Source organism: Aegilops tauschii, chromosome 3 (assembly GCF_002575655.3).
Source record: "Aegilops tauschii subsp. strangulata cultivar AL8/78 chromosome 3, Aet v6.0, whole genome shotgun sequence".
In the NCBI taxonomy this organism is placed as follows: Eukaryota; Viridiplantae; Streptophyta; class Magnoliopsida; order Poales; family Poaceae; genus Aegilops; species Aegilops tauschii.
Genome location: NC_053037.3, coordinates 446,559,573 through 446,569,165, shown reverse-complemented (window position 1 = coordinate 446,569,165; position 9,593 = coordinate 446,559,573). Strand labels below are relative to the sequence as shown.

Here is a 9,593-nt window from a genome sequence, read left to right as displayed (position 1 = left end):
TTGGTCTCGTTGCACCGATATGGAAACCTTTTGCTTTACGCCTCGGTACTCCTCGCCTGCGCTTGCCTCCTTAGCACCAAAGAGGAAACAAGGACACTGTGTGTGCTGGCGCCCGCCTGGTTCCGATCGTCACGGCTCACGTCACTGGAACCTCGCGAGGTTTGCCTTGCCTTGATCTCTCCACCCCTCGCGAGCTAGCCTGGTGAGGCCGCTCCCGAGGAGGTCTTGTGTCATCCGCCTCGCGAGGCTTGGCCCCTCGCGAGGGTCTTGAAAGCTTGTTGGTGAAGATGGGCCGTACGGGCCCGCTCGCAGAGCCACGCCATGGGCCGCAGGCAGGCAAGTCTGGGTACCCTCGTTCCCAGAACGCTGACACCTTCCCCCCGGCAGAGGGCCCGTGGTCGCCGGGGGCGCCGCTAGCGTCCCCCTTGCCCCTTGGCCTCATCCTGGTTTCCGGACGACCTAATGGTGGTCGGGGGTGGCGCACGGCGGGGCCCCCGTCTGGCGATATGAAGTAAGGCTCACGCCTGTGAAGGTCTCCGCTCGTGACACTCTCACGTAATAATGAGTAGGGCTGTACACGCCCCGGAGTCTCTGGAGTGCCGCCCTCGGGCCTCGGGGGCTCCCGCCCACGTCCTAGTGGAAGCACCATGCTCCGCGCTGGCCGTCGATACTGTCCCCCAATGACTATGCTCATAACCAGTGATAGCACTTAGCTCCGCGCTGGTGGAAGACAAGAAGACTAGCTAGGTGCCGAACGTGGCTATTTGCTTTGACCTGTTTTCTGTAGCCCAAATTTGTAGCATTTGATTTTGGATTTTAAGTCGAATCTTCATTAGCAACCGCGGGGGTGCCTTTTCTCGTTCATGTTGATTTCGTGAGTTTCTGGATTTGTGCTTTATTTGAGGATTTGCGTCTGCTGCCTCCCCCCTTCCGAGCACCTCGCGAGCAGGGGCTGGGCGTGGCATGCACGCACTACACGCGCACCCCGCCATAACTGGCGCTCGCTTCCCGCGAGGCCCACTCGGGCAGACCAGCAGACCCCTCAGGAGACCCAAAACCTCGCGAGCCCGCAAGAGACTCTCCTCGGGAGAAACACATATCCACAGCTACCAAATCGGTTTGAAGCCCGCCTGGACCAAGGTAAATTATGGAAGCGAGGCCCCTAGGAGGCTCGTGAGCTCGCAGAAGCACGTTTCAAGCTTAATCTAAGAAGTAAAATGATAGTCCGTTTACATGAGGGGCTCCCCCTCCCCAAAATGCTCTTACGTCCTAAGGGCCTGCCCCCAAGCTTTTACATGCAGGTTCAGGATAAAGGAGCATGGGCTCAGTCGGACATCTCGCTCGCCGCGTCTTCCGAATCACTCCCAGACACGCTGCTGGCGCTGTCACCGGCGCTATCTTCGCCATCATCGACCGCACCACCCTCATCCGCCATGACCACCACCGTGTCATCATTAGAAGCAAAGGCCCTGACCAGGGCATCCACCTTGTCGTCCACCCAGTGCGCTAGGTTGCCTCGGATGACCTCGAGCACCGGGGCGATGGCGGCGTCAAAATCGAAGTCAGGATTGATGTTCTAGAGATGGCTGAGAACGCGGGAAAACGTGCGCCCAAGGAGACCCTGGCTCTTCTCCTCGACAAGCTCATGAGCCCTCTCTGCCCGGTTCTCCAGGCGCGTCACGACGTCGGTGAAGAAGCGGAGGTGGCCGGCGTAATCTTCCGCGTGGGGATGAGGGGCGTGTTCATCACAAATGGCGCCCAACGCCTGGTTGGCCCTCGTCCTGAGGTCCTGGAGCATGGGGGCGTGCTCGCGCTGTAATGTCTGTCGGCGGATCGCCTCCTCCCTGCTCTGCTGCGCGATGGACTCGGCAGCGGTAACCCACTGCTGAAGCGGGAGCAGCTCAGCTCGGGCGGAGGCCAACTCGGCCTGCACGGAGATCAAGGCAGTTGCGGCAGCCTTCTCGCGCTGCTTCGTCCCAGCCAACCTCGACCTGAGGGCGGCGGTCCTGCCCTCAGCTTCGGCTTCCGCGAACTTCAGCTTCAAGTCGTACATATTGGCAAGATCAGCGCGAGCCTCAGCTACCCTGCGATCAGCTTCCTCCTGGGCCCGGGCCTCGCGCGCGCTGGCAGCATCTTCCGCTTGGGCAACCTGACGCTCCCTCGGCTCCAAACGCTCAAGCTCGAGGCCGCGCTCCGTGGCCTCCAGCATCAGCGCTTCCTCGCGCCTCAAGATCTCCTCCTCGTCGGACGGCGCCCCCTTCATCGACGCCAAGGCAGCCCTGCGCGCCTCCACTTGCTACTCCAGGGAGGCATTCAGGGCCTGGAGCTCCTGCCAGCGTTTCTCGGCAACCTCGTGGCGGCGGTCTGCCTCCCTGGCCTCCTCCAAGGCTCGGGCACTGGCCTCGCGCGAGGTTGCAAGGGATGCTTCGGCCTTCGCGTTGGCATGCTCGCGCTGGAGGCGCCCGAGGTTGATGGCCACCTTCAGTTGATGCCACTCGTCCACCAGCCGAAGGCCCTCGGTCTCAAGGCGAATGTCAACATCCACAAGCTCCTCTCCAAGCTGGCTCAGCGCACCCATCGCCTCCCGGAAAAGCTCATGACGGACAGCGCCCCTCTTGCGCGCCCGCTCGAACGAACGGCCAGGCTCGTCCTCCGCGCCGGAAGTCGCAGGAGAAATACGAAGAGGCACGCTTCCCCCCGGCAAGGGGCTGGAAGCCGCCCCCTTTCTAGTCGTCCTTCGGGTCTCGGCAGGGGCCTGGAGGGGCGGAGGGTCGTTGCATGAAGAAGACGCCAGGGCCAAGGTCACCCAGCCATGGTCAATAACCAGAGGAGGAGCCCTTGGCACACCTTCAGCATCCCAGGTAGGACCGCGAGGGAGGAACGGCAAGAGCGCGGGGTCAGGGTGCCAGGCCGGCACATGCGCTCCTCCGGCCGACCTTGCGACGAGCGCGGCAGGCCGACTAGAGGTGCTCAGGACCAGCGGAGGACTCGAGGCAGGGGGAGGTTGCTTCTCGAGAGATTTCGCCGCCTTAGCAGAAGGGACCCTGAGGAATCATGGTCAGGAAGGGAAGCAGCACTCGAGAAATTACAAAGATAAGGTACTCACTCGTCCACGACGATGTATTTCCTCTGTTTCAATGACCGGAAGGCATCACGGCTGCAGCTTGGAGACCCTTTCCTCTTCTGGAGCGTATCGAAGTTCAGCCGGAGCCGGCTGAAGCCTGGGATACGGTCTACAGCTCCGGGCTCAGCCGGGGAAGCTCCTGAGGAGGTGACCTCAGGGGTGCCAGACTGCATGGAGACCTTGGCATCCGCCCTGTGGCGACCTGCCGGGGCCTTGGGGGCTATGGCCTCGGGAGCATCGGGCTGCGACGCCCCTCCGGCAGCTTCATCAGGACGACTCTCCAGGGAGCCGTGGGACGGCCCTCCAGGAGTCCCGAGCAGCGCCAACCCGTCGGCGGCCGCGTCTCTAGCGCTCGACAGTGCTCGCCCCCCTGCGCCCACTTCTGGGGCGAGCCCCGTGCTGGTGGCAGGCAAGGGGTCCACCGAGACGGGGTTCTCGCGAGGCCCCTCAAGACCAGCCGGACGTAGTCCCCATTCATCGAAAGGGGGCATCTGCCTCGCGAAATCCACCTTGTTCGTGCAGCAGTACAAGATACAACCCTCCTCCGGCATGTTGGCTGGCGACGGGTCGCCCGTCAGGATCTCGAGCACTGTTCGTTGCGCCTTGAGAGGAAGCCCGGACTCATGAAGCCTCATGCGGTCCTTGCTGCCGGACAAGGTCCACATTGGTCGAGAATGGTGCTGGAGCAGGGCAACACGACGTTGGATGAACTCCTTCACCACCATGGGCGCGGTCACGCCAAGATCCTTCAGCCTCTTCAACCGAAGCCAGACGTAGGCAAGACGCGGGTCGGCGAGCCTCTCGTGGCCCCAGCGAGAGCTGGGAACAGCGGGTGCCGACGGGAGCGAGAGCAGGGGGCTGAGCATGCCGACATCCATGAATACCCACCGCTACCGGAACCCGCTCGCAGGCAGCGAGAGCTTGAAGTCAATCCCCGAGCCGGCCATCGCAGCCACGGCCTGGAAGCTCAGGCACCCCGAGCACTGCCGAGGGTCGGCTAGGTGCAGCGAGAAGAAATGACGAAGTAGGGCCACGGAGGAGCAATGCCCACCATGGCCTCGCAGACGAAGGCGAAGACAGCGAGGAGGACGATGGATTGGGGATCTAAGTGCAGCATATGGATCTGGTAATGAGAAAGCACATCATTGAAGAAGGAGGGGAAAGGGGGAATCAAGCCGGCCCATAGGGTGTCGAGGAAGATGGGGACCTCGGTGACTGTCCTATCAATGGAGGCGCGGGATGCGGGCCAGGCCACCGTCTTCCCCCACTCGTTGAAGTCGACGGCGAGCGCTGGGCGGACCTTGCCCATGGCTTCCTGGTTGAGCACCACCGACCGTCCGACAGCTGGTTCAAAGGCCGGAGGTGGCTCGGCTGAGGACTGGAGCTTCTTATTCCCCTTCTTCGTTCGGCTTGGCGCCATGGTGACGGAGAGAGCAGAGCTTAGGTCAGATTGGAAGAAGGGGCTGTTGTTTCGAGGAGACGGAAGAGTTGGGGAAGCGCGTCGCCAGCGACGAAGGAATAACTGTGTTGGTCGCAGTGGCCGCCTAGCCAGGCGGATATCAAGGCTGTGTGGGGGGAGCGGGGGCGCCCATGTCCCGTCAGTCGCCACGCGTCAATCAAGGCCGCAGGTGGTTGGGGCCCGCGGTGCTTCGCACTTGCCATTTGGCTTCGCCTCGAAGCCAAGTCTGAGCGCGCCTTGGGCCCGGGGGCTACTGTCGGCGTTCTGGGAACGGGGGTCCCCAGACTGTCCTGCCTGCGGCCCACGGCGTGGCTCCAGCAGCGGCCTGGTACGGCCCATCTTCACCAGTAAGCACTCAAGACCCTCGCAAGGCGGACGACACAAGACCTCCTCAGGGGCGGCCTCACTTGGCTGGCTCACGAGGAGCGGAGAGATCAAGGCGAGGGGCACCTCGTGAGGTTCTCGTGATGTGAGCCGTGACGACCAAGGCCAGGCGGGCGCAGAGTACCCATTGCCTCTTTGGTGCTAAAGGGGCAAGCGCAGGCGAGGAGTCCCGAGGTGTCAGGCAAAGGTTTCCATATCGGTGCAACGGGACCAAGACCAGCAGGACGGCAGGAGGGAGGTCACCACGGAGCCCATGACGGCGTCACCACCAGAGCCTTTGGCAGGCGAAGACCACTTTTTTGTCAGGATAGCTTGTACTAGCATTGGCCGTTGTGGGATCCCTTCCCGCCTAATATTTGGGGAGAGGACCCGGGCCACTATATATAGGACTAGCCACCACCTTAGCAAGGGACGGTTCATTCAGATCACCCTCAACCACACAAGCTCACCGAGCTCAAGAACACCTCTCCTCAGGAGGTTCTTCTTCTCTTGTACCTGTTCATCCCCAGCCTACAAGGCAATCCACCACACCGCACTGGAGTAGGGTATTACACCACATCGGTGGCCCGAACCAGTATAAACCCTTGTGTCCCCTATTCTTCGAGTTCGACGCGCTGAGCTTTGAGATCGTGGCGAGTGTGTGAGCTAGGGGAGGGAGAGATCTTCGTGCGCACCCCAGTGTTCGAACCTTAAGGGTTTTGCGGGAACCCGAAATCCGACACCATTAGTTGTATCACTTTGCGTTAGGTTTTGCAAGAGTTCCCACTTAGCACCGGATCTACCACTACACGCACTGATTATGTGAGAAAACACATATACAAGGCCTAAAAGGATCTAAATATAAGGTGCATTGCTGGGACGGTTCCTTGCCCCGTTCTCATGACCCAAGGGAAGGGGCGGCGACTGATCTACCTCTTCCCTGACGAGACCGTGTCCTTCTACCCTCCCCCTTCTGTCTATTGCGCCCACGATAAGAAGGGACGGAGACTTCAAGTGCTTCGGTCTAGTGAAGTTAGTATTAGGATAAAATTTAGGTTGTACTCTCCATCAGCAACGGTGTCATCGTCGATGTGAAATAAGGTCTCTATACCCCATCCTAGTCTGGTGGTGCATCTTCGTATGGGGAGGCGTGTGAAGAATGTTGTGTCCCGGATCTGGTTCTCCGGGTGTGGCTCCAGTTCCTCGCATTTTGACTTCTCACTAAGTTAGTTAAGTGATAAAATATTATACGTTTTTTAGGATTTTTTTTAGCAAAAGTCTGTGTTCTTTGCCTTTCTGCAGGTCAGATTAGATGGGCCTGGAAACTTAGCCCAGGCCTGCCCCCTGCGGCACCCACCGCATCTCCTCCATTGAAACCAAGTAAGTGAGTGCGGCAGCCCAATCACAAGAGCGCAGCCGAAAAATGTTCGCCCTCCGCAAAACCCTGCTCCACGGCCGCCTCACCGCGCCGCCGGCCACCGCCGCCTCCAGGATCTCCTCCTTCCTCCGCTCCCTCTCCACTTCTCCGGGGGGCGAGGGGTTCGGGGACGAATGGGGCTCCTCCTGGTCCACCGGCATCACCAAGGACCACTTCGACGGGTCCGCCTCCGCCGTCGGGCGCCCCTCCCCGTCCGCCCCCGTCTCCAAGGAGCTGGCGGCCGTCCGCACCATGGACGAGGAGGATGAGATCCTGCGCTCCGTGGATCGCGACAACAAGGAAGGGAGGGCGTACGTCGACTCGTGGGACAAGCGTTTTCAGGAGACGTGCGAGCTGCTGAAGCAGGTGCGGGAGCCGGGATCCCGGGGCGCCTACCTCAAGGACTCGGAGAAGCAGGAGATGTACCGGCTGCACAAGGAGGACCCCGCGACGTACACCGTCGAGCGGCTCGCCAAGGACTTCCGCGTCATGCGGCAGCGCGTGCACGCCATCCTCTGGCTCAAGGAGATGGAGGAGGAGGAGGAGAGGAAGCAGGGCAAGCCGCTCGACGACTCCGTCGAGATCCTGCTAGACGGCTTCCCAGAGTACGTGAAGAGATCCTTTATTTCCTTCAGTTTTGTGTTGAAATAATTAAATCGTGTATCGAAAATCTAGGGTTCTAATTGGTAACCCTCTGGTTTTATTTAAGAGAGCATCATTAGGAAATCAATGACTAGAAGAAATTGATTCTGCTAATTCGTAAGAGGTCTGCTAATTCGCAACTTCACCAAGTCTCTCGAGTTTTTGCTTCAGGCAGTTTATTCCTGAATAGAAATGTCCAATGCTCTGGATCATGGCAAAAAAAATTTACCATTGAAAGACAGCATTGAAAGACAGTGGGAGAGACTCCCACTGCCATATATTACTCAGGCATAATTACATCTGGATCATGGCAATTGATAGCAGCACTTTGGTAATCCTAGGTTAGAACTATGTAATTGAGAATGAACTGGGTGTATGGTTTTCAAATGAACGTTCCAGTTTAAAGCTCTGCCACTCGAATGCTGTGACTATATATGGTTGCTGAAATGAAATAAGGAAGTGAATTATTGTTGAGTTGATGAGAAAGCGTTAAACTACGTGTTTTTGTTGCAAATGGTCCTATAGAGTTCTTCCAGGATGAGGTTGGCTTAGTGTTATTTTGCAAGCAAAACAGTCATTAACATCAAATCCTTGAGAAGTTCAGCTCAGCTGGATTCTTTTTCTTCTGATGAAAATTTAGGTGTGTATTACCGGTTAGATCAACATTATATCCATAAAGGCAATTGGGGAATTAGGAAAATAGTGGGAATTTGGTTTTAACTTCTTGGTAAAGGCTACATGTTATGTACAGTACTAAATTGCGCTTATACTCCGTAACTCCATATTCACAGAGGCAACTGTTTAAGAATTGTCTGTGTTTCTTTCGTGAGTAATGAGAATAAAACTATGAGGTTGGAAGGTTATGCTTGGAATTGCACATATTACTCCCTATATCTGACTCTTCCTTTGGTTTTCTAGGTTTTTCAATTCCCATGACAGGGAGTTTCATGTGGCATCTCTTCCATATAAACCTGACTTCAAAGTTATGCCTGAGGGATGGGATGGCACAACAAGAGATCCTGATGAGGTCCTGTATGAGATCTCCATGAAGGAGGATCAGATGTTATATGAGGAATTTGTTCAACGCTTGGAGTTCAACAAGAAAAAGGTTGGCACATTACATTTTCTTTGCTCCCTTTTATCATATTTGCTGAAAGAGAATGGCCATTTTCCTTTTTGTAATCAAGTAGAAACTTCATCAGTGGATTTATATATGGCAAAAAGAGTTGATTGTGCTGTTCCATTAATTCTTCTGTAATCTAGTGCAAATTCCTGCAGTCTGGTTGTAGTGACTTGTAAGACGGAAAATACACAGGAGCTCCTGGGTGCTCCACCCCCCCTATATGAATATTAAATTCAACAAATACCAGGGAAAAAAAACCTGAAATCTTGACCCCATGAAATGGCTTGCTAAGTTTGCTTGTTTTGGTGTAGTGGAATTTGTGCATAGGAAAACCTTGTTTCCTGTCAAGTTCTATGGACATGGGAATTGGAAACAGTCCGTCTGTAGCAAGTTTTCCATTGGCCATCTTCTTTCCCTACTGGACCTGTCTGTAGCAAGTTTTCCATTGGTCATCTGCCTCATGGTTCATTGGTTTGCAGGTGGCAGGGGAGGTGAAGTGCCACAAGTACAGCAGACGGCGACCAGACGATGGATGGGCCTACATGGTCGAGAAGCTTGGGCCACAGGGAAGGCGTGGTTCAGGAGGGGGCTGGAAGTTCATCAGTTTGCCTGATGGATCAAGCCGTCCTCTGAATGACACGGAGAAGATGTACGTGAAGAGGGAGACTCCGAAACGGCGGAGGAGGATCATTGCTCCTTACAAGTAACAGGAAAGGCCCCACTGCTCGTTATAATGCACGAGTTCTATGAAGGGACGTTCTTTTGTCGTTCTCCAGGGAAGCAGAAGCGTGAGAGGTTGTAACCGCCAGCATCGGTTGTGTTTTGTTTTGTTGCAGCGCCACCAGAATTCATCTTGTTTTGCTGCAGCGGATGTGGTTTAATGTATTCTTGGCATTTGTAACAAGTTCCATTCCCCACTTTAGGCAGATGAATAATATGTCTTTGAACCGTTGGCGTGTCTCCGTCTCCACAACATTTCTGGGCAAGTCACTGGGTAGGCCTTACCAGGCAAACACACTTTGCAGTCAACATTTCATATAACCTTCAATTTTTTTTGCTTACAACGAGTTCTTGGACATAAAATTTCCTACTACTGGTTGGACTGGAGGCCTGATAGGCTATTTCTGATGTGGAGGTGTATGATATCCTTTCCTGCTATAAAAATACAAATCTCCTGTTGTGCACAATCATTTGCTCGCCACTGGTGCTTCGACTTTCAAGCTCGAAAGGATGGCGACAAATGTGATTCAATAAGCTTATTTCACAGTCATCTCTGACTAAGTGCGAATTTTCTTGCGAAAGAGTAGGATTTTATGCATCTCAACTGCTCACCTGTCCACAGTTTAACCATGCTTAGAACGAGGCAGCAGTGGAAGATGACCCACTGACTTGGTTGATGATGTTGTAATGCGCTTTAATGTGCATTGTTCATAGTAGAAAAATCTTTGCGTCGATCCACCGTGCC

At 55.7% G+C, this 9,593-nt stretch overlaps 1 protein-coding gene across 1 annotated transcript; it reads left to right on the top strand.

The window, feature by feature from the left end:
• Positions 1 to 6,246: 6,246 nt before the first annotated feature.
• LOC109767940 (protein GAMETE CELL DEFECTIVE 1, mitochondrial) lies at positions 6,247 to 9,192 on the top strand. The gene is made up of 3 exons (XM_020326674.4): positions 6,247 to 6,968; positions 7,924 to 8,113; positions 8,608 to 9,192. The coding sequence occupies exons 1-3, from the start codon at positions 6,370 to 6,372 to the stop codon at positions 8,833 to 8,835; spliced, it is 1,017 nt and encodes a 338-aa protein (XP_020182263.1). The 5' UTR covers positions 6,247 to 6,369; the 3' UTR covers positions 8,836 to 9,192.
• Positions 9,193 to 9,593: the final 401 nt, after the last annotated feature.

Excerpts from the sequence above, each read along its gene's own strand:
- LOC109767940 (XM_020326674.4), top strand. The coding sequence starts at position 6,370 with ATGTTCGCCCTCCGCAAAACCCTGCTCCACGGCCGCCTCACCGCGCCG. Across the intron at positions 6,969-7,923 it reads CTGCTAGACGGCTTCCCAGA|GTTTTTCAATTCCCATGACA; the intron begins GTACGTGAAGAG and ends TTGGTTTTCTAG. Across the intron at positions 8,114-8,607 it reads TGGAGTTCAACAAGAAAAAG|GTGGCAGGGGAGGTGAAGTG; the intron begins GTTGGCACATTA and ends ATTGGTTTGCAG.